The sequence below is a fragment of the Chelonia mydas genome, chromosome 2 (assembly GCF_015237465.2).
Source record: "Chelonia mydas isolate rCheMyd1 chromosome 2, rCheMyd1.pri.v2, whole genome shotgun sequence".
Lineage (NCBI taxonomy): Eukaryota > Metazoa > Chordata > Testudines > Cheloniidae > Chelonia > Chelonia mydas.
In genome coordinates this window covers 139,182,141-139,207,179 of record NC_057850.1, presented here as the reverse complement: position 1 = coordinate 139,207,179, position 25,039 = coordinate 139,182,141, and the positions used below count along the sequence as shown (strand labels likewise).

General features: G+C 44.2%; 1 protein-coding gene across 14 annotated transcripts in view; it reads left to right on the top strand.

The window, feature by feature from the left end:
• The window catches only part of MTRR (5-methyltetrahydrofolate-homocysteine methyltransferase reductase), a 116,740-nt gene that overhangs the window by 85,721 nt on the left and 5,980 nt on the right, over nucleotides 1-25,039 (top strand). For 9 of the 14 annotated variants that reach the window (XR_006288774.1, XR_005224445.2, XM_043540275.1 and 6 more), the window contains one exon: nucleotides 1,780-1,898. The exons of 1 other annotated variant lie outside the window; for it this stretch is intronic. Coding sequence is in view for 9 of the 13 variants with exons in the window: in XM_043540275.1 (XP_043396210.1) it covers nucleotides 1,780-1,898 (119 nt within the window). In the remaining 4 variants the exon portion in view is untranslated. Of the gene's footprint in view, nucleotides 1-1,779; nucleotides 1,899-5,066; nucleotides 5,201-16,699; nucleotides 16,760-24,695; nucleotides 24,791-25,039 lie in introns of those variants that run through there. 4 more of the 14 variants (XR_005224448.2, XR_005224447.2, XM_037893354.2 and 1 more) reach the window with 3 other exon arrangements.

Sequence of the window (25,039 nt, the reverse complement as noted above, 5' to 3'; positions counted from 1 at the left end):
CCTGACCCCCTTGCCAACTTTACACCGGACCCCCTCCCTTTACACCTCCTTGCCACAGACTGGGAACTTTGGACATTAGCGGAGTGGTAGGAAGTGGTCCAGGGAAGGCAGCCTAGGCCTGGGTATTAGGCCTTTGATAGCCCTCACAGGGCCCTAGGCGGGAACCCAGTGGAGTGGGAGGTCCCTGGCTCCCCTGCCAACCTGCCCTCCACCCCGCATGTTGAAGGGTCTAAGCCCTGACCAGGCAGTGTTCCCCACAAAAGCAAACCATCACATTGTAGCTTTTCCTACGCAAAAGGGGTGGCATTTAAGAAATCACAGAGGTGCCTGAGGAAAAACTGCACCGATGGACAATGACTGTTGACATCACTGGTAGAGCAGAGGTGGGGGTTGACATGATTGGCCTGAAAAGAAAAAGACAAGAAGCTTGTGTTTGATGCAGCTAAACAGGTGGAACTAACAGAGGGATGCAGGGGAGGGTAATGTGGTTAGAAGGATAATCCAAGAAGATACTTGTGGCATTTTCAGTGGATTTAAGGGGGCAAGCATTTGTCAAAATCAGAGAGGAAGGTGTTGCAATATGTGAGATGTTGGAGGGCCTGGATAAGTTTTATCTGTGTGGGCAGAGGGAAGTCTGGATCTTGGAGGTGTTTTGAAAGAAGAAGCAGCAAGATTTAGACATGGCCTGGATGTGTAGGTCTACAGAGAAGGCTGAGTCAAAGATAATGCCCAGACTATTTCCTGGGTTGCAAGAAGGATGGTGGTGCTGTCCACAGTGATGGAGAAAAGAGCCTCTTCTAAGGCAGATGTCTTATTTTATATTTTATTTTTTTGCTGAACTAGTTCAATTGGGCGAGCATTGGAGTGAAGATCTAAAGGTCCCATTTCAAATCTGGCTTCTTGTGGTAGATTCTCTATCACTGACAACTTTTCAATAAACATTGGATGTTTTTCTAAAAGCTGTGCTCTAGGAATTTTTTCAGGGAAGCTCTATGGGCTGTGGTATACAGGAGATCAGATTAGATAACCACAGCAATCTTTTCTGGCCTTAGATCTGTGAATCTCTTCTTCCAACTGTCCCTTTGAAAATGTTCTCTTACATTGGGGGTAGGGAAATTTTATAATGTGTTAAACCTCTGGACAGGGGAAACCTGTTAACCTTGTTTCTAGCTGGGTAATTATTATCTTCAATTAAGCTGGCACAAACAGACCAGTATAGAGAATATTTAATGTTCAACAGATGGTTCAATTTTTGTTGAGAGAAAAATGTCTGTCTCTCACTCACTCTCACAGGGAGTCAGTCTTGCAGTTCCAGAGAAACTCACATTTGACTCTTTTCCATAATAATAAGAGATGATGGGAGCAGGGGTCACAAGTGGAAGGAAAGAAACAGTTTAAGATTGCCTTGTTTCCTCAGAGTACTACAGATCAAAATTTCAAGAACCTCTAAAAATGCCTCTCCTAAATTTGAGATTGTATCAGTTTTGATATTCAGAAACCCATGTTTCTGTGTGCATTTACCCACTTTTGGACGTGCAGATAGACTGCAAATTTGGCATCTATATTTTCAGAGACCTATTTGAAATTTGGCCTCAAATATTTACATGACTTCAGTAAGCTGGGAAGTTTAAGCAGACTACAATCATTCAAATATAATTCATTAATTTGTTCTGTGTACGCGTGTGTATGTGTGTGGGAACGAACACACACACACACACACACACACACACACACACACATATGTTCCCACACATGTAATAATATTTAATTTCATTCTAGGTCTCTATTTTTGCTCGTCCAGTCAACACTTTCCACTTACCTTCAGATCCATCTGTCCCTTTTATGATGGTGGGTCCAGGAACGGGAGTTTCACCTTTTATTGGTTTCCTGCAACATAGGTATGTTCTGCATTATTACATGAAAAGCTACCAGTTTGTTATGTAAAGGAAAATGTTTCATAATATTTGGTGTCAGGTTGACATGTAATGGGTAACTTTCTTCAGTTGTTTCTAGTTGGACATATTCTCATGCCACTTACTACATCAGAGGTGGGCAAACTACGACCTGCGGGACCGTCCTGCCCGGCCCCTGAGCTCCTGGCCCAAGAGGCTCGCCCCCGGCCTCTCCCCCGTAGCCACGCTGCCGCGCAGAGCTATATTCTGGGCAGCAGGGCTGCAGAGCCCAGCCTGACCCGGTTCTCTGCTGCGTGGCGTGGCGCGGCTGCCTGTCCTGGTGCGGCCATGCTGGCCAGCCTCCGGCGCTCCAGGCAGCGTGGTATGGGAGCAAGGGGGAGTTAGACAGAGGGCAGGGGAGTTCAGGGGGTGATCAGGGGCGTGGATAGGGGTCGGGGCGGTCAGAGGGCGAGGAATAGGAGTTGAATGGAGGCAGGGGTCCCGGAGGGGGGCAGTCAGGAAGGAGAGGAGGGGTTTGATGGGGTGGCGGAGGGCGGTCAGGGGACAGGGAGCAGGGGGTGTGGATGGGGCAGGGGTCCCGGGGGGGCACTCAGGAAGGAGGGGGGGGTTGAATGGGGCAGTGGGAGGCACTTAGGGTGAGGGGTCCGGGGGCAGTCAGGGAGAAGGGGGGGTTGGATGGGGCAGGGGTCCCAGGGGGGCAGTCAGGAAGGAGGGAGCGGATTGGATGGGGTGGCGGGGGGCAGTTAGGGGTGGGGGGGTCCAGGGGTGGTCAGGGGACTGAGAGCGGAGGGGGGGTGGATGGGGCAGGGGTCCCCTGGGGACCGTCAGGGAACAGTGGGGGTTGGATGGGGCAGGAGTCTCGGGGGGGGGCGTCAGGGGGCGAGAAGTGGGGGGTTCAGATAGGGGTCGGGGGTCGGGCCACGCCTTGCTGTTTGGGGAGACACAGCCTCCCCTAACCAGCTCTCCATACAATTTCAGAAACCCGATGCAATCCTCGGGCCAAAAAGTTTGCCCGCCTCTGTACTACATCATCACTAGGGCTTTTGTTGGAAACAATTTTATTTTAATTTTCATAGTGTCTAAATTCATGGAACACATTCTGTTTTCACATAAATGTGCTGGATATAGGGGGAGGTGGATGGTTCAAGGGACTGATAAGAAGAAACAAAATCTTTCATTTCTGAGTCTCTAGTAGGAGTCCAGAAGAGGTCAATAGTTATTGAAAGTTGTTACTGTGCTGTTGTTTGATCTAAGAGAAATGAATTAGTAGTCTCAGTTCATGTCCTTCAGAACAAGAGTCCACATCACAAAACTTAAAATGACAAATGGAATTTTTGACAGCCTTTCTGGCAGTCATATTTAAGAGGCCATGTATTGAATGGGCATGGAAATTGGAATCCCTGCTGACTCTAGGGGTATGTTTAAATGGCAAAACAAATACCTAAGGCAGCAAGTCTCAGAGCTTAGGTCCACAGACTTGGGCTTGTGTTGAAGCGCTAAAAATAGCTGTGTAAGCATTCGGGCGCAGGCTGTGAAGTCCAAGAGAGTGGTTTTAGAACTCAAGCTCCAGCCCAAACCCAAATATCTAAACAGCTATTTTTAGCACCATAGCATGAGGCCCAGTCTGTAAACCTGGCCTTTGAGACTCATTGCTGTGGGTGTTTTTTAGCTGTGTAGACAAACCCCAAGAGGTCCCACCAGGTGATGGCTGAAGTACGTGAGCAAAAATTTTCGGGATATATACCAATGCTCCTGCAGTTCCTGTTCTGTGGATGAATAAGGGCATTGTACCCCGAAAACAGATGTAGGGTAGCCCCAGAATAGCTCACCTATTGCCCTCTCCTGTTTTTACTAAGGGTTTCCTAAAAACAACCCACTTATTAACCAATCTGTTTTCCTAAAGTATGGGTCTCCAGGATAGCTAAGGAAATAGCTGGTGGACATGGATACAGCCTTCCAATAAATGATTGACAGAAACAGGATTTTTTTCCAAAACAAGGCATTTTTGGATTAGTATAAGCAATAATCTCTAAGGGTATGTCTACACTACGAAATTAGGTCGAATTTATAGAAGTCGGTTTTTTAGAAATCGTTTTTATATAGTCGATTGTGTGTCCTCACTCAAAATGCTCTAAGTGCATTAAGTGCATTAACTCGGTGGACTGCTTCCACAGTACCGAGGCTAGCGTCGACTTCTTGAGTGTTGCACTGTGAGTAGCCCCACAGTTCCCGTAGTCTCCGCCGCCCATTGGAATTCTGGGTTGAGATCCCAATGCCTGATGGGGCAAAAAACATTGTCTCGGGTGGTTCTGGGTATGTGTCGTCAGGCCCTCCCTCCCTCCGTGAAAGCAAAGGCAGACAATTGTTTCGCGCCTTTTTTCCTGAGTTACCTGTGCAGACGCCATACCACAGCAAGCATGGAGCCCGCTCAGCTCACTGCCACCGTATGTCTCCTGGGTGCTGGCAGACGCGGTACTGCGTTGCTACACAGCAGCAGCAACCCATTGCCTTGTGGCAGCAGACGGTGCAATAGGCCTGAAAACCATCGTCATTGTGTCCGAGGTGCTCCTGGCTGCCTTGGTAAGGTTGGTCAGGAGCGCCTGGGCAGACATGGGTGCAGGGACTAAATTAGGAGTGACTCTACCAGGTCATTCTCTTTAGTCCTGCAGGCAGTCCTATTGTACCATTTTACGGTGAGCAGGCAGGAGATGAGGATGGCTAGCAGTCCTACTGCACCGTCTGCTGCCTGCTGAAGATGTAAAAGATAGATGGAGTGGATCAAAACAAGAAATAGACCAGATTTGTTTTGTATTCATTTGCTCCCCCGTCCCTCCCTCCCTCCGTGAAATCAACAGCCGACAATCGTTCTGGTGGGGTCTGTCAGGGGCACCTTGAAAACTTTAATGGAGATTCAGTCCTGCCTGAAATACCAGAGGGAGGGATAGCTTAGTGGGTTGAGCATTGGCCTGCTAAACCTAGGGGTTTGAGTTCAATCCTTGAGGGGGCCATTCTGTGTGACAGTTGTTTTTGTTTCTCCTTGATGTAAAGCCACCCCCTTTGTTGATTTTAATTCCCTGTAAGCCATGTTGTCAGTCGCCCCTCCCTCCATCAGAGCAACAGCAGACAATCGTTCCGCGCCTTTTTTCTGTGCAGACGCCATACCACAGCAAACATGGAGCCCGCTCAGATCACTTTGGCAATTAGGAGCACATTAAACAGCACCTGCAGTATCCAGCAGTATATGCAGCGCCAGAACCTGGCAAAGAGAAACCGGATGAGTAGGCGACGTCAGTGCGGTGACGAGAGTGATGAGGACATGGACACAGACTTCTCTCAAAGCACGGGCCCTGGCAGTGTGGGCATCATGGTGCTAATGGGGCAGGTTCATGCGGTGGAACGCCGATTCTGGGCCCAAGAAACAAGCACAGACTGGTGGGACCACATAGTATTGCAGGTCTGGGACGATTCCCACTGGCTGCGAAACTTTTGCATGCGTAAGGGCACTTTCATGGAACTTTGACTTGCTTTCCCCTGCCTTGAAGTGCATGAATACCAAGATGAGAGCAGTCCTCACAGTTGAGAAGCGAGTGGCAATAGCCCTGTGGAAGCTTGCAACGCCAGACAGCTACCGGTCAGTCGGGAATCAATTTGGAGTGGGCAAATCTACTGTGGGGGCTGCTGTGATGCAAGTAGCCCACGCAATCAAAGATCTGCTGATATCAAGGGTAGTGACCCTGGGAAATGTGCAGGTCATAGTGGATGGCTTTGCTGCAATGGGATTCCCTAACTGTGGTGGGGCCATAGACGGAACCCATATCCCTATCTTGTTACCGGAGCACCAAGACGGCGAGTACATAAACCACACGGGGTACTTTTCAGTAGTGCTGCAAGCATTGGTGGATCACAAGGGACGTTTCACCAACATCAACGTGGGATGGCCAGGAAAGGTACATGACGCTCACATCTTCAGGAACTCTGGTCTGTTTCAAAGGCTGCAGGAAGGGACTTTATTCCCAGATCAGAAAATAACTGTTGGGGATGTTGAAATGCCTATAGTTATCCTTGGGGACCCAGCCTACCCCTTAATGCCATGGCTCATGAAGCCATACACAGGCAGCTTGGACAGTAGTCAGGAGCTGTTCAACTACAGGCTGAGCAAGTGCAGAATGGTGGTAGAATGTGCATTTGGACGTTTAAAAGCACGCTGGCACAGTTTACTGACTCGGTTAGACCTCAGCGAACCCAATATTCCCACTGTTATTACTGCTTGCTGTGCGCTCCACAATCTCTGAGAGAGTAAGGGGAGATGTTTATGGCGGGGTGGGAGGTTGAGGCAAATCGCCTGGCTGCTGGTTACGCGCAGCCAGACACTAGGGCAGTTAGAAGAGCACAGGAGGGTGCGGTGCACATCAGAGAAGCTTTGAAAACCAGTTTCATGACTGGCCAGGCTACGGTGTGAAAGTTCTGTTTGTTTCTCCTTGATGAATCCCCCCCGCCCCTTGGTTCACTCTACTTCCCTGTAAGCTAACTACCCTCCCCTCCTCCCTTCGATCACCACTTGCAGAGGCAATAAAGTCATTGTTGCTTCACATTCATGCATTCTTTATTCATTCATCACACAGATAGGGGGATAACTGCCAAGATAGCCCGGGAGGGGTAGTGAAGGAGAGAAGCACCGGGTGGGTTGTTGGAGGAGGGAGGGACAAGGCCACACAGCACTTTAAAAGTTTAAAACTTTAAAACTTATTGAATGCCAGCCTTCTGTTGCTTGGGCAATCCTCAGGGGTGGAGTGGCTGGGTGGCCGGAGGCCCCCCCCACCGCGTTCTTGGGCGTCTGGGTGAGGAGGCTATGGAACTTGGGGAGGAGGGCGGTTGGTTACACAGGGGCTGTAGCAGCGGTCTGTGCTCCAGCTGCCTTTCCTGCAGCTCAACCATATGCTGGAGCATATTAGTTTGATCCTCCAGCAGCCTCAGCATTGAATCCTACTTCCTCTCATCACGCTGCTGCCACCTTTCAGCTTCAGCCCTCTCCTCAGCCCGCCACCTCTCCTCCCGGTCATTTTGTGCTTTCCTGCACTCTGACATTGTTTGCCTCCATGCGTTTGTCTGTGCTCTGTCAGTGTGGGAGGCCAGCATGAGCTCAGAGAACATTTCATCGCAAGTGCGTTTTTTCGCCTTCTAATATTCACTAGCCTCTGGGAAGGAGAAGATCCTGTGATCCTTGAAACACATGCAGCTGGTGGAGGAAAAAAAAAGGGACAGTGGTATTTAAAAAGACACATTTTATAGAACAGTGGGTACACTCTTTCAGGGTAAACCTTGCTGTTAACATTACATACATAGCACACGTGCTTTCGTTACAAGGTCACATTTTGCCTCCCCCTCACCATGTGGCTAACCCCTCCTCCCTCCCCGTGGCTAACTGCGGGGAACATTTCTGTTCAGCCACAGGCAAACAGCCCAGCAGGAACGGGCACCTCTGAATGTCCCCTTAAGAAAAGCACCCTATCTCAACCAGGTGACCATGAATTATATCACTTTCCTGAGGATAACACAGAGAGATAAAGAATGGATGTTGTTTGAACGCCAGCAAACATACATTGCAGTGCCTTGTTCTGCAATGATTCCCGAGTATGTGCTACTGGCCTGGAGTGGTAAAGTGTCCTACCATGGTGGATGGAATAAGGCTGCCCTCCCCAGAAACCTTTTGCAAAGGCTTTGGGAGTACATCCAGGAGAGCCGCGAATGCCAGAGCAAATTAATCATTAAACATGCTTGCTCTTAAACCATGAATACTGTTTTAAAAGGTACACTCACCAGAGGTCCCTTCTCCGCCTGGCGGGTCCGGGAGGCAGCCTTGGGTGGGTTCAGGGGGTACTGGCTCCAGGTCCAGGGTGAGAAACAGTTCCTGGCTGTCGGGAAAACCGGTTTCTCCGCTTGCTTGCTGTGAGCTATCTACAACCTCATCATCATCATCTTCCTCATCCCCAAAACCTGCTTTCGTGTTGCCTCCATCTCCATTGAAGGAGTCAAACAACACGGCTGGGGTAGTGGTGGCTGAACCCCCTAAAATGGAATGCAGCTCATCATAGAGGCGGCATGTTTGGGGCTCTGACCTGGAGCGGCCGTTTGCCTCTCTGGTTTTCTGGTAGGCTTGCCTCTCAGGTCCCTGTTATGGCCTCTGTCCTTCATGCCCTGGGAGATTTTGACAAATGTTTTGGCATTTCGAAAACTGGAACGTAGTTAGCACGGATTCCTCTGCCCATACAGCGATCAGATCCCGTACCTTCCGTTCGGTTCATGCTGGAGCTCTTTTGCGATTCTGGGACTCCATCATAGTCACCTCTGCTGATGAGCTCTGCATGGTCACCTCTGCTGATGAGCTCTGCGCTCACCTGCAGCTTGCCATGCTGGCCAAACAGGAAATTGAAATTCAAAAGTTTGCGGGTCTTTTCCTGTCTACCTGGCCAATGCATCTGAGTTGGGAGTGCTGTCCAGAGCGGTCACAATGGAGCATTCTGGGATAGCTCCCGGAGGCCAATACCGTCTGATTGCATCCACAGTACCCCAAATTCAACCCGGCAAGGCCGATTTCAGCGCTAATCCCCTTGTCGGGGGTGGAGTAAGGAAATTGATTTTAAGAGCCCTTTAAGTCGGAAAAAAGGGCTTCGTCGTGTGGACAGGTGCAGGGTTAAATCGATTTAATGCCGCTAAATTCGACCTCAACTCCTAGTGTAGACCAGGGGTAATACAGTAGTAATCTAAAAACACAAATCCCTTCAACAAGTTAAAGAGCACCCCATCCGCAATAACATACAGTTGAAATGGTTCTTAGTGGTTGCACCCTGTCACAGATGGCCAATCTGTCACAGGCTGCTGACAGCAATTTCTATACGCTTTAAATCTTATACATTTCTTTCACTATCAACACTCATACATATATCTTTATTAACCCACACATGCACACTAACACTATACTATGCTTTTCTATACTGTACTATAATTATAACTGGCAAGCTTACTCTGCTGACTTCTGCTGCTGCTGCCACTGCTGCTTCTTCAGGTCTGCTGCTGTTCTCTGCTTTGCTCTCTTCAGTTCCTACTCCTTCGGCTGCTCCACTCCTAACTGCCTGGCTGCCCGCTGACACACTGCCTTTTATAGTGTCCTGTCAGAACTTTCTAGATGCATGACATCATCAGATCTTTCCTGCACATGCTCAGTACCAAACATTACCTCACATTCTTGAACACATGCCAACATTCCACGCATGCTTACTGCCATTGTTTACCCCAGAGTTATGATTACCTCATCTGACCTTTCCCTTACTTTTGACCTTTCCACCTACATTTGTATTGCACATGCTCAGAAATATCATGTGACCTGCAGCTTCCAATAGTGACTCTTGCTTATTCAAAATTGAGGTCAGGAATGCAAGATGGACTGGAGAATTTCTCCAGTATCAGATTCACTCTCCAAAGCAGTCAGTCCAGCACCTTTTATTAAATGTACTATTGAAAAAAAATGTGTTTAGCAAAGTACAGAACAATTACAATCCTGACAGTTGAAAAGTGCATCAAATGCACAAACTACAGAAGTTCATACTATTAAAGAGATGATGTACATGATGTCTAATTTATCTGACTAGTAAAATAACCTGATGTATAATCTCAGTTTGTTTGTTTTATTATTCTGATATTAGTTTATAATCATACTCATACACTCTACCATATTAATAGAAACAAAAGAGGCATTTTAACCACCTTAATATGCAGTAAAAATTATACTTAGCTGATATTCGGTTATACCAGAAACAGCAAAAATAAATATCAGTAATAAATCATTTTCTTCACATTGTGACATTAACAAAAGATAGGATTTAATATCTGGAAAAAGAAATTGTGTGGTGGTGTTAGTCAAGAAGTAGTAATTTCACTAGCCTCCATGTTTATGAGGAAATAAGCAGCTTCTGTGTACTGATGGATTTTATAGACCATATTTTTGGAGTTTTTTTTATTATAAGGAGACAAAGACCACATACTTTTTTAAAAACACTAAAAGTGCAATAGTTCCATAAGTTCAGATGGGAATTTGTTTTATTACGCTGGCTGTCTTCTCTCCTTCCTTCCTCCTCCCATCAAAAAATAAGGAACTCAGTATAAACTTGTGTATTGGTATTATATACAGTTTTTGTGGCAAAGCAAACCTTCCTTACTGTAAAATATACAGTAGTTAGTGATTAAATTACTTTAGGACAGGGGACACCAACATATCTTTCTGGTTATCTACCAGTGGTACACTTATACCTGTACCCATAACACACAGTCAAGTATAGAGGAGACCTTTCCCCTTCTGTTCTTCTTACAACTTCCATTTATAAGGGGAGCAAAGGTAGATTTTATCGCATGTTGCTGAGTGGCTGAAGTTAGTTGGTTCTGTGAATGCCCTGGAGGTGCGTGGAAATGTACTGATTGTCTTTTTTAAAATGGTGTAATTAAATTTTGGCTTCAGGTTTTTTTTTAAGCTTTTCACTTACTGAAATCAAATAGCATGTTCTCTGAAGCTCAAAAGGTAAAATGAAATTTTAAATATTATATACGCTATGCACAGATGCCCTGGTCCTTCAAACAGTAGTGTTTGCAGGAGGAGGACCATAATTAACAAAAGAAATCCCACACCAAAACGGCTTTTACTTTCTGTTTGTGCTTTGTCTTTTCAGCATTCCTTTTGTTACCAATAATTCCAGATTTGCTCATTCTAGTTTGTTGGCATTTCAGCTACTCAGGCTCCTTTACTTGAGCACCATAATACTTTATCTCAAACCAATCCATTTTCTAATTAATATGTATTCTATAATCAATTAGTCACCAATATATTTTTCTCCTTCTGTAAGAAAAGGAGCCAGGAAATATTTCCTGGAGTCCATTTTAGAAGTGCTTTCAATAACATATTTGTAACTCATTTCTTTCCCTTCTTCACATGTCATATCAACTTTGGTTTTTTTTGTTTTGTTTTAGTTTGTTTTAATTTAGACACCATTCAAAGACTTTATCTAAGCTAAAACAGAAGCAAGAGAGCATCTATTTCTGCGGTGGTTTATTGTTCACCTGGTTATACTGTGTGGGAATAGTTACTGTATGAGCCATTATAAAGAATAAATAATCCTATCTACAGTTAACACTCCACTACTTAGATATGTATGATTACACAGAGGAGACTGCTGAACAAAGTTTGTTATTACCTTCAGAAATAGAGGACACAAGTAAATATTTAACGGTAAACATTTCCATGGGAGATTAGTGTTATTTTACATGTGTTATTTATGTGCATTGCCATCAACTCAAAGCTTGATTATTTTTGGAGCAGGTTTGTTTCATATACTATAAATACTGCAATAAAATATTCTTGGACATGTTGTTTTTGGACAATAACCAAACCCTTTTCTTTTGCACTGATGTGCAATAGACTAATTCTGACTGACTAATTCCCATTCATTTCTGAAGAGTTTCAAACGTGAATAAAGACAATTCTTCTGTTATTGTAGGAAAGTAGTAGTTTGTAGACCTTTTGTGTGTGTGGTGGAAAAGACTAGAGTTTTGGACTCAAACCTCTGCAGATCAGTTTTCCATCCTGCTTCTGACTTAACGTTATAGGTTTAAAGCATGAATGCAGAGCTTTTGATTTTAATTTACACTGTGAGATTTGGAAGAGTAAGTGATGTGTTAGTAATGGTGAAAAAAAGCCTAGGTAAGTATTTGTATGTGAAGCATGAAATTGAATTGTTGCAATGTCAAATGATTTTCTGTTGGGTAATAAATTCTTAGCAAAATATTAATTGGGACAGGCAGAAACTGCATTTGCTGATGTAGAGGTGTTTAAGAGGATTTGTTGTCTAAGTTTACTCTCATTACTACTAAAGAAAATCATAATGTGTACTGTTTAACAAACCAATCTATTTGCTGCTGTGACTAATTTTCTACATATTATAATGATGCCAATAGCCTGTTGTTGTTAAGGGGCTGTTTGGGACAGCCAGGAATTTTTCGGTTTAATCAAATTTTTATGTAGTTACAAGCCAAGGCATTTTAAGTTTTTTAATGCTAGTCCATAGCCCCAGAGGGTATAATGACCTGCTGAAATGTTTTGTGAATGTAAAGCTGGTTTAAACGTTGCAACGTCCGTATATTCAATCTAAAGATTTAAATAAGTTTACAGCTGTGGTTGCATGAGTCAGGGCTAGTGGTCATTGTCAGTAGCTCTTAAACATGTCATCTCAATTATCCTTCAATCCACTCTTGAACCAGGGAGGAGAAGCAAGATAGGTTCCATTAAATTTCTCTTCAGTTTTCTTTAGATGCTGCAGCAGAAGCTTATCTAGAATGATCTCTGATCAGGAGAAAAATCATTTGAAAGAGCATTCCTAGCAGCAAAAAAATCACAGCAAAAAGGAAAAAAATGCTATCAGAACCCAAGATGCGCGTGCACACACAATATGCTCAAACAGTTCCACCTTAATTTCCATTTATTGATTGATTCATTTGGAAAGATCTTATTAAATTTACTCCCCATGGTGGTGGTAGTAATACTTTTGCTGTTATAAAGCACTTTTCACTAGTAGATTTCAAAGCATATTGCAAAGGTAGATGAGCATTGGGGCCCTTACTCAGCAACACACTTGCATGGGCTTAAGTGCTTTATTGAATTGGAGTGTTAGTGAGTAGCAAATTTATCAGATTTAGTCTTTTAACAAAAATGTCAACAAAATTTCCAAAATGAAACTGATTATTACAATGTGTCTGACACACACACATTTCAGAGGGCACAAATTACACAGTGATTGAGGGAAAGTGAAAGGGCATCATACTGCTTTATGTGCTCCCATTCCGTCTGAGCTGAATTTAAATACTATTTCCTTTCAAACATAGCACGTGCCTTCTTTGTAGGAATAACATTTGATACATAGTGATAAATTCTTTATAAGAGGAAGGATGTGTGCAGTGGTTAGAACAAAAGACTGGGAGCCAGAACTCGTGGCCTTTATTCCTAGTTCTGTTATGTATTGTGTGACCTTGGACAAGTCTCTTAACCAATCTGTACTTCACGTTACCTATAGCTCCCACAAATAGTGAGATTTAATTATTATTTGTAAAATACCAGGAGATCCTTAGATTAAAAATGTTCTGTAAGAGCAAAGTGTTATATGTGGCTTGTATAGACAGCAGATGTACTCTTTCAAGGTGCATGAGCATATAAAAGGCAGAATTTGGCCTTCTGTATTTCTCTGAGTTCCCTGAACTTTCTGGAGGACTCAGACTCTGGTGCTCAACTGGTATAAATTGGCAGAGCTTCTTTAAATCAATGGAGCAGCGCTAATATATGCTATTTGAGGATGTAGTCCTGGATACATAACTGTGAAAGCTGCTACATCCACACGACTTCACACATCATATGTATTTCCAAGGAATCTCACACTCACCTTTTAAGCTGTATTGAATTGGTAGATTTTCTTTGGCAAGTGCCCTTATGCTCTCCTGTGACTCTTTATAAAATGTGGCACGCTGACAGGTTTCCTTCCAAATACTGTGAGGAGCTGACCATAACAGAATTGTACCACAATACTGTAATTATTTAAATTTTTCTGTATTGTTAATGTTGCCTTCAAAGTTGGCAGAAAGGCATTTTAAATGTCTGTTAGGACACTGACAGTTTTATCATACATCTTTTTCACATGATAAATAATATAAGTTTAAGTGTTAATTTTCATATTTAGCACCCAATCCTAACCATGGCTTGCATCATCTTTTGGGGCACGTAGGTCATCTGAAGTGACTGTGCATTGGGAGAGGTTGGGTTGGTGTGTAAAAGACTGAGGAAGGAAAAAGGAAATGGATATACTCCACAGCATGAAGCTGCAAAGAAGATATAAATGAAGTGTAGTACCCTCCTTGCACAGCTCTATCAATAGGTGAGGAAGAAACCAAAACAACCAACAATGCTGCAATGTACTTTGTAGAGTGAGATGGTGCACTCTCTGCTTCTTCCCCTCCCCTCCTCATTCCCACTTCAGGGCAGGGATAAAGGGTCCTTCTCACCCCCAGTGTCTTCTAGCTAGCTCCGTTTCTGAACGGAAAGCCAAGATGATGTCTTCAGGCTCCACACCCCCTTTAAATCAATCCTTCATGTGGGACGCAGTCTAACCCTTTCCTCCCATCTATTTCCCCACACTGGGATGTTCAGATGGCATTAAGCAAGCTTTAAGCCTCCCCAGCATCATTTTTCAAAGCTTGAATGCATTTTATTGCAATTGGACTGGACAGATTCTGGGAATGGGAAAGAGGTAGGCAGCGGCCTAAGTTATGTATGACTGCCCTTTGGAGGCGGGGCTAGGGGAATTCTCTCTCAGGACACAGAGTAGCCTCTGTTGCTGAGGAGACCTGAGGGGCATGGAGTTTCCGTGATTGTGAGCAGAATCAGGCCCTTAGTGAGTATGGAAGGTTCTCTGGGTGTTGACTGTGTATGTTTTGATTGCCCTGAACATTTTGGAACCTATGGTAGAACACAGTGAAGAACACATTCCTATTAATAATAATAAATAATAAAAGTTCTTATATATTGCTTTTAGTCTTCAAAGTGCTGTACACACACTAAATGATCCTCACAATACTTCCAGTAAGTAGGTGGGTAGAACTATCTGCATTTTTTTAAAGATGAGGGAAAACTCAGAAGGAAAAAGAGGGAAAGTGACTGACCCAAGGCACAGAGGCAATTATTGTCAGATCTGAGACTATACTTGAGAGTTTGGTGCTAAGATCATGGGACTAATGTGTGTACTCCATGCTTTTTTCAAGTTCCAGTCAGTGTTTCCAACCAAACTGCTTAAAGTATATACTAAAAACAGACAAAAATTAGTGCTTTGAATTTGTGCTTAATCATCTGCTAAGATCCTAACTTTAAAATATACCACAGTTCTGTAAATCTGCAGTGTTTTGAGGAATGCATAAACACCCAGTGTCCAAACAAGAACATCTTGAAACCACATAAAAAAATCTTAGATCTTGCTCAAAAATATTATTTGAATTTCACAGACTTCCATCCAACATTGTTTGCACCTGATTGATCAGTTCTGTTTTTAATCTTATTTTTGACAGTCCACAAATTTTGCTTAATAAATTCTTCAAGGGCTTGCTGATGTGCATTCCACATTAGGCATGTGTGAGCTGCATTGCACCATTGCTGGAAAATTTTCCCTCAGTGATATCTATCAGGCAGCCTCTAGCGCCCTCTGGTGCCATGCACCAGATTAAGGGGTGATGCTAGGGGCCACACACCCTCTGTTCCTTCTTAGTGCCCATGACGGTTGCTGGAACAACTCCTCTTGCTTCAGCAAGGCTTCTTCTCGGTGGTTTTGTACTCTGTTTTATAGTTTGTTAGTTTTAAGTATAGTTAGTAAATATATAGTATAAGTAGTATTAGTGTAAATAGTTAGAACACCCTCTCTCCTATTGTTGAGGGGGCTCTCTTGCCCATGTTGGATAAAAATCAATGTTTTGGGGGTTTTTTAATCTGTTTTTTTTATTTAAATCAGATTTTTTTGATAAAATGCTTTTTGAGGAAAAAACCTATCTAAAGATAGATTTAATTAAGATACATTATAGCTCAAAGATGGAATAGGGATTATAAATTCTAATTCTGTAGTATGAGACAATATATTCATGTAACGTTTAAGAAAAGTTTTGTAAATGAGTTCCAATAGTTCATGGATTAGGGACCCAATCTTATGGGGTTCCAAGGGCTTCTGTATAGATTATTTAGGTTAATCTTTCTATCTACCCAATGGGACTCAGTGCTCAGTCTAAAAGATACCATCAGGGATGCTTAGTTTTGCAGTTCTGAAACTGTGGATTTGTGTCTCTAGAGATAACATGCTCGTTAACAGCAAAAATGTTTTTGAATGAATAAATAAATAATATAGAGGTGAGAATTAACAGATCTCAACCCTATTGTCCCTCTGCAAATGTGTGTGCACAGAGTCAATCCCTTACCTCTCTCTAAAAGTGAAAAGTTTCAGAAAGTTCAATGAATAGAAGATTGTTGGGGGCGGAAGAGATCTGGACAGGGAGAAGAAGTCTGGAGATAAATGTGAGAAGGGAGGGACAGGCAGTAGAAACAAAAGTGAAACTGTTTGAGCAACATATTCCAGAAGTCTTGAGGCCTTTCTGAGTGTAGCCTTAATTCATTTGAGATCTACCATACCATTCTCTCACTAGAATGGAAAACCTATAATGGCAGCAGGCCGTAAAAGAGACCCAGTTTGGGAATATTTTAATGAAGTTCCTCTACCTGTGGGTAAGACAGGCATGCGTTCAAAATGAAAACAGTGCAACAAAGAAATGCAAGGCCTGGTTGTCCGAATGAAACAACATCATGAGAAGTGTTCCTTCTCAGGAGGAAACTTCGTTGAAGATAATGAAAGGAACACGTCTGAACATGCAGGATCTTCAGGTTGGTAAACTTTTTTTATTTCATACCTCTTTCTTAAGGACTGCCTCTCTTCGTTCTGGACTATTACTGATTTCTCACGTTTGAGCAAAAAATATAGTTGTTACTCTATGTTACTATCATTTTAGATGCAGTTGTGATTAAAAAAAAAAATACCTGAAATAGGCAGATCTTCCTTTTACAGTTTCACCTTTAAAGTAGTACTGAGTGTCAGTGAATGCAATGAGTAATACTAAATGAGCAGTATGGTAATAATAATTAAATAACTGCATTGACTTATTTTGTTTAGGAGAATCCATCCTCAACATACAGGGTTCTGAAGACTATCCACCTTCAAGATCACCATCATTTTCTATAGTTTGAGTTATATCGCCATCATCCAGAAACAACCATAGATAAGTTTGTGATTAAAAAACAAATACAAAAAGTAGTAATTGATGAAAAGATTGCCTGGTTTGTTTATGCAACAAACTCTCCTTTCTGTATGATTGAGAACCCACACTTTATTAACATGGTTCAGTCATTAAGACCAGGATACAGTTCTCCCAACAGAGCAGATGTCACAGGCTGCATAAAGTGTATGAAAGAGAAATTGAGCAGTGTGCAAAAGGTCTAGAGGGTAAAATTGTTAACCTGAGTCTTGATGGGTGGAGCAATGTCTGCAATGATCCTGTTGTATGTGCTTGTGTGACAACAGGAGACGGAAATGTCTTCCTTACAGAAACAATTGATACATCAGGAAATGCACACATAGCAGAATACTTACAAGAAGTAGCAGTAAAAGCTATAACAAACTGTGGGGAAAAAAATTCAAATATCTAGTACGCAGCTTGGTCACAGACAATGCTGCAAATGTATCCAAGAACAAAATGCAGGGAAATAGCTGTTTTATTGCTGACGCTGTTGAAATTTGGAAGGAACTGAGTGAGCTCTTAAAGAGAAATATGCAATGACAGAGTTAAATTACAAGCATTAAAAAAAAGAATGGGACAAGCACTATCTCCAGCTCATTTTCTTGGAAATATTCTCAATACTCGGTACCAGGGTCAAACCTTAACTGCTGAAGAAGAGGAGTTGGCTATGACATGGACATCCAGCAGTCATCCCTCCATAATGCCACCTATAATAAACTTCAGAGCTAAGGGTGAACCATTCAAGAAATATATGTTTGCTGATGATTTAAAAAAAGTCACACCAGTGAACTGGTGGAATTCACTTAAGCACTTGGATTCAGAGACTGTTGAAGTGATAATATCACTTTTAACAGCAGTAGCTTCTTCTGGTGGTGTAGAAAGCATATTTTCTTCCTTTGGACTAATTCATTCCAAATTGAGAAATCATTTGGGACCTGAAAAAGCAGGAAAGCTTGTTTTTCTTTTCCAGATTATGAATAAACAAGAAAATGAAGGTGAAGATGACTGAGTTAGCTGCAGAAGCCAATATTTTAAGTTTCTCATGTTGACCTGGCTGACATAGTCGATTTAATTTTTGTTTTGTTTTTTAAATATTTCATTTAACTATTTTAGTTAAAAGCAATTTTAACAAAAGCAAACCTGATTTTAAAAAACTTAAATGTTTAAATTCAAAAATTCATATGCTTGTTTTGTTAAAATATTATCTGTTTGCTGTTTAAAGAAAAAAAATCCAGAATACATAACGTTGTTGTTTTAGTTTAAATAAAACAATTTAAATGTCTCTGTCTGGTGATGTTCTCCTCCTAATACAGCGTGGCAAGAAAATCCTCCAAATATTAATGATTAACCTGTTGAATTGGAGATAGTTCACCTCCCAATGATTTCATAAATATCTGCTTCAGTTACCTTTGGTAAATGAAATAACCAAACAATCATTCATTTTCTGATATAGCTGTAAAACTAATCTGAAAAGTTTTCAAAATAAATAATTTAAAAAATATATAATATGTACCTTCCAAAAATGAAACCTACATCTGTCTCTGAGTTGTGAAGAATATGTATTAAGGTTATAACAGCCACCAAGAATGCACTTTTATGTAGATATCCATGATTAAATCAAGTCTTTCTGACGTGATTTAAATCATGATTTAAATCAATTTGATTTAAATCAAATCCACCCTGCTTCCACCCTGCTTTTGCCCCTGGGGCTGGGCACACCCCAGTCTCTGGGCTTCAAACCTTGTGCCTCCTGTGGCAAACCTATGCCTGTGAGCGACCCACGCTCCAATTGTCTGGAATGTTTGGGGAAAATTCCCATGAGAGACCAGTGCCAGCTTTGTCAGGACTTTAGACCCCTTACAAAAATGGAAAAGAGAGGTAAGACTGAAGGCTATGCTAATGTAAGCCATCAAGCCATTCCAATTCTGCACTGAGCATTTCAGCCTCGGTACGAACCGCTCCTCTGGCACTGCACGCTGCTCCGTACCATTCCCCATCTCCGGTGCTGAGGAAGAAGCACAAAAAGCAATGCACCGACAAAGGGCGTTCACCAGTGGAGAAGAAGGACAAACATGGCAAAGGCAATGGAGTCCAGGCCACTTCTCCATCCATGGTCCCACAGCACCACCGTCAACTCTGCCCAGAGTTTCAAGTCCAGTGCGGGACCCTCTCCTGACAGCCAGAAGCCACCATGGCACCAGCAGATTGACAGTACTGTCAACCTCTGAGGCCTTTGCAGCACAGGGACTTATTGGCACTCCCGGTTCCACCAACTCTGATGGGACAGCTGCCATCTCCACTGACTGTGAGCAGGAGGGAGCATGGGGCACAAGCCATGCCTGATACCCTCTTCGTGACCATCTCCGTTGTGCCACTGGTCTCCAGATCCTTGGCACCGAATGGAGACGGGGGGGGGCGGTACCACTCCACCGTAGTTGCCTTGTGGGGACTCTGAATCTGAGGTGGAATGCTATGTCCAACAAAAGGGCCACCACCGGTACCCATTCTGTGCATCTCCGGACATCGGTCAGTACTGGTCAGCCCCCCAGTGCCTGGCCAAGTGAACGGTGGTCTGTGCAGTGGCCTTACTGGAACCCTTGGGGGTTTCCCCGGTATTGGGTCACCCGTCCCATTGATCTTACTTGGTGGCTTCCAAGCGGCTGGCTACCGTTCCTTCCTGCTCAGTACTGGACCCAACTCCTGTACCGACCCCGGTACCGATGTTCAGGATGTGGCTTCCTTCGACGTTCTTGGGGCTGAGGAAAAGGAAAAAGCCCCTCCTCCGGTACAAGCCGCTTTTGCCGCCTCCTCCCCAGACAAGTCAATCTCTGAGCTGAGTAGCTCACTTCTGCAGGACGACTTCAGGGTCTGTTAGGACCTTCTGAAGCTGATAGCAGCTAATCTGGGGGTAGAGATTGAGGAGCTTAAGGAATCATCCCACAGCCTTATCGACATGGCTGAAGCGACTCCTAACTTGCCCATTAATGAGGCCAGTCAAGGCCCTGTGGCAAACTCCTCCTTCTCTGCCCCACACCTCAAAGAGTGCTGAAAAGAAATTTTATGTGCCAGCCAACAGGTACGAGTACCCATACTCCCACCCTGCTCTAGGGTCCCTCATTGTGTCAGTGGCCAACAAGAGGGCCAGACAAGTGCTACCCCCAAACAAAACGATGCAAGAAAGCTGGACCTATTTGGAAGGAAAGTTTATTCAACAGGTAGTTTATAGCTGCATATCTCAAACCAGCAATCCCTACTGAGGAGATATGACTATAATCTGTGGGACTCCTTGTCCAAGTTCAGAGACTCTCTGCCTCATGACTCAAGGCAGGAATTCTCTGCTGTCTTAAAGGAGAGTCAGAATGTTGCCAGGACCTCACTCCAGGTAGCACTGGTTGCAGCTGACCCAGCAGGTAGGACAGTGGCCTCCACTGTCACCATAAGGCTATACTCTTGGCTTCAATCCTCAGATCTCCCTCACGAGGTCCAGCAATCAATCCAGGATCTCCCTTTTGAAGGCTCCTCATTATTTTTGAGACAGACGGACATGAGACTGTATGGCCTGAAGGACTCAAGGGCCACCCTGCCCTTGAGTCCCTGGGCCTCTATGCTTCATCTACTTCAAGGAAGCATTTCAGGCCCCAACAGCCACCACACTTCTCGGCTTCACCTCTGAGACAGAACCCTTTTAAATAAAGAGAGAGGTTACCAGCAATGTCAGCCACTTCCATCCACCTCAGCTTCCCAGCTGGGTTGCATGGGTACTCCAATGGGCCCACGCAGGCCTTTTGAAGATGCGCCCAAGGGTGCCATACCAATTCTCGTCTCAGATCCTGCCTCCCCCTGATTTTTGGACTGACTATCCTGCTTCCGCCTGCTGTGGTCCTGCATAACATCGGACTGCTGGGTGCTAAATACAGGGATGGTTGGCTATGCCCTCCAGTTTTCATCCACCCCTCCTTCCTACACCCCAACGCTGTCCCTCTTCAGGGACCCTTCTCACGAGCAGGTCCTCATCTAGGAGGTGCAGACCATTCTACAGATGGGGGCCAGGGAGGAGGTTCCTCAAGACATGAGGGAAGGGGTTTTATTCACAATATTTCCTAATCCCAAAATCCAAGGGAGGGCCTTCAACTCATTCTGGACCTATGTCATCTCAACAAATATCTCAAGAAACTGAGGTTTCACATGGCCTCCATTATTCCCTTTCTGGTTCCAGGGGACTGGTACACCACTCTCGAGTTTAAGAACACTTACTTTCACATTTTTATCTTTCATGGCCACAGGAGAGTTCTCATGTTTATTGTAAACCAAACTCACTACCAATTCACAGCCCTTCCCTTCAGCTGATCTGCAGCCCCCTGGGTCTTCATGAAGTGCATGGTAGTGGTAGCTGCCTTCCTCAGACTGTGAGGAATTCAGGTCTGCCCGTACCTCGACAACTGACTGATCAAGGTCATTCAAAGGCTCAAGTAAAGAACAACATCAGCATGGTCCAAGCCACCTTCTGAGCGCTGGGCCTGTTGATAAACCAGCAAAGGTGGACTCTTATTCCAGTTTAGAGAACAGAATTTATCAGGGCAGTGCTCAACTTGATCCAAGCCAGAGCCTTCCTCTTGGAGGCCTGTTTCCAGACTGTTGGACCTGATATCCAAGGTCATGGTACACCCATTTACAATAGTCGAGTTTGCCTTAAGCTACTGGGGCACATGGCCGCATGCACTTACATGGTCCAGCATGCAAGTTTGGCCTCAGGCCCCTGCAGATGTGGCTAGCTTCAGTTTACTTCCCGAACAGACACCATTTGGACTTGGTGGTCACTGTTCCATCCCTGGTCCGTGCCTCACCCAAGTTCAGTAATGATGGGAGTCCCCTTTGTGGCCCCCACAGCTGTCAGGGTCCCTAGAGTCGGATGCATCAGTCCTAGGTTGGGGAGCCCACCTGGACAGCCTGAGGACTCAGGGCCTGTGGTCCCAGGAAGAACTTTCCCTGCACATAAACGTCAGGGAATTCAGGGTGGTTTGCTTAAGCTGCCAAGTCTTCCTTGCTCAGATCTCAGGTAGGTGGTGCAAGCTTTGACGGACAACATCGTGGCCATGTTCTGTATCCACAAGCAGGGAGGAGCTCGATCCTCCACCCTGTGTCAGGTGGCCATCCATCTATGAAACTTCTGCATGAAGCACTCCATCCACCTCAAGCCTTCACATCTTCTGGGAGCCTGGAATACACTTGTGAATGACCTCAGGAGATTCTTTTCCTCTCACCACAAGTGGTCCCTTCACCTGGAGGTCACCAGGTTCATCTTCCAAAGGTGGGGCTCTCCCCAGATAGATCTGTTCATGACCAAGCAGAACAGGAAATGCCATTAGTTTCGCTCACTGTGGGGGCACAGCCCAGGCTCCCTCTGTGAAGTCTTCCTGCTTCCATGGACAGAACTCCTGTTCTACGAATTTCCCCCGTCCCTCTGGTTCACAAGGTCCTCCTGAAAATCAAATGGGACAAGGCGAGTGTTATTCTTACAGCCCCGGTGTGGCCACACCAAGAGTGGTTTGGCACACTACTAGATCCATCAATAGCAACCCCGCCTCCGCTCCGTCCAGACCTGATCTCACAAGACCACAGCCAGTTACTCCACCCAAACCTCAACTCCCTTCCCCTAACTGCATGGATGTTACATGGCTGAACCCGGAGGAGCAGGCCTGTTTCGAACAAATTCACCAGGTCTTGCTAGGTAGTAGGAAGCCATCCACTACGGCAGGGGTTCTCACAACAATTTTTTTGGTAGCCTCAGAGTGCAGCCACCAGCTTTTGTTGGTGGCCGCTCTGACAGTTTTTTTCCTAAAATAATTAACTTTAGGAAAAACACACAAAATATAAATGTCCAAATATCATAATTTATTTATGTAGAGTTTCTTTTTGCAGACTCAATAATAAAAATAATGTGCAGTTGTGTCTATTTTTTTTACTGGATCTAAACAGAATAGAAACACCAATATGGTGCTTTGCACATTCTTGTCTTTTTTGTTGTTTCTTTTGCGGTGTTCTTCAAGGACAAAGTCCAAGTACGCCTGCACCCAGCCTTCCTGCCAGAGGTGGTTTTGCAGTTTGATAGCAACCAGGCCATTTTCTTGTCAGTCTTCTTCTCGAAGCCTCCCAAGAACGCAGAAGAACACCAGATTCACTTAAATGTTAAGCATGCCCTCATCTTCTGTATTGAGAGGACTAAATCCTTTTGCAAATCCACGCAAATCTTTGAGGCAGTTAGCAGAAAGGGTGAAAGGACTTCCAGTGTCAGCCCAGAGGATCTCATCCTGGGTAATCTCCTGCACTGGGGCATGTTATGAACAAGCGAAGGTCCCACTTCCTGCCATCATAACTGCACGCTCCATGAGTGCTCAGGCCTCTTCAGCAGCATTCCTCGCACAGGTTCCAATCTACAGGGTCGCAACTTGGCTGTTGATGCATCCCTTTGCATCCCACTATGCCATCACTCAACAGGTTCAAGATGATGCTAGGTTCAGAAGAGCAGTGTTGCAGTCAGCATGTTCGTGAACTCCAAGCCCACCTCCTGAGGTACTGCTTGTGATTCACCTAACGTGGAATGGACATGCGCAACACATCTCAAAAAACAACAGTTACAAAAGGTTAGTAACCATGGGGGTTTTTTTAATTTTAACACTATTGACTGATCTTCTAAACACAGTAGTTTGTGAGTTGAAAGTTTAGTTCCTTTCTTCTGAAGAGTTTTGTGTTAGAAAAAAAAGCTAGCTTTCATTCTGGGTTTTCTTTTTGTACATAGTCTACGTTAGTCAGATGGAGATGCCATAGATTGCATTGGCAGCCGCTTCTGAAAGTCAGTGAAATTGTGATTTATGTAGGTTTGTGTTGAACCAAGAACTTCTCTCATTAGTATTATGGGATGCGGGTAACTGCTTATATAATTGAGATTAGTCCCAAATGATGTGATAGCCTTTTTATCACACTGAAAAGTCTTAACAAGGAAAGCTTAAAATGTTTGATGAATAATAGTGCATTGCATACACATGTACTTTTTGTGATTTGTTAGTTGTGTATGGTAAAATGTGTATCATATTTTAATTAAACCAACCCATAAGAATGTGCTGGCATACTGTTGATTTGGGGTAAAAGTTTGATATTCCAAAGCTTTAATTTTAATGTGACTTCACCCAAAACATTACAGTATTGCTGGTAAACAGATGTGAAGCTAAAATGTTTGGTTCTCTTAAACACCTGAAAATTCAGATGTTTAGAAAAGCTGATCCAAAATATCCAAACGTTTTGAAGTCTTTGTCTTCAGCAACGTCTCCCTTCCTCTGACTGATCCCAGGTCCCCCTCATTGCCCCTGTCTTCTCATATCTTTGATATTTCAGACCAGGGCACCTCTTCTGCCAACCCTAGGCAGCATTTCAGCTTTTGTTGGGGGAAACCAAGGCCCTCTTCCCAGCTCAAGCAGCATCAGAATTTTGCAAGGCAATTCCCCCACACCAATCCAGGAAGCCCTTCTAGCAGCGACAGGACACAGGTCCACTTGTGATCTTTCTGGTAAACAGGGCTACCCAGAGTCATGCATTTGCTCTGGTGCCTTCTCAGAGCCTCATTGGAACATCGTCTACCCAGTTGGCTTACGCACAATCAATAATAATGAGCAGCAGCAGCAAGATTTTCCCTGCAGTGACCATTCTCAGCCATCATTGGCTATTGTGAAACAATGGCAGCTAACTGCTTTGCCTCGTTCCATCAGAGAGAGCGTGGGGAGAGAATGAATTAGGAGGGGAACAGAATTAGCCAAAGGGGAGAACAATTTGGGAGAGCTAAGTTCAGGGAAAGAAGCAAAACTATGATTTTTCCCCCAGGTAAGCATCCTACTGTGCAGGTCTCCTGGCAGAAACTAGCTCATGTCTTTTGTTCCATGGCAAATGTCTCCTGAAGAATTAATTGGAACTTGCAGGTATGGCAAAGCCTTACCCCAGAGCAGGTTTGACTTTGGCTAAAGTGGAATTGGGACTCTTGAGAGATGCTACCAGATGTGGTGGGTCCCACAATGCCATTGGAAAAGTGTAAAGGGGAGAGAAAAGTGGTCATTGGGTGGGAGTATAACAAATGAAGGGTTTTAGATATGGTAGGAACAAGTATGGACTGTCTTGGAACCTCCCTGATTCCTTCCCTTCACCAGGGGAAGTCAGATGATGAGGGAGAG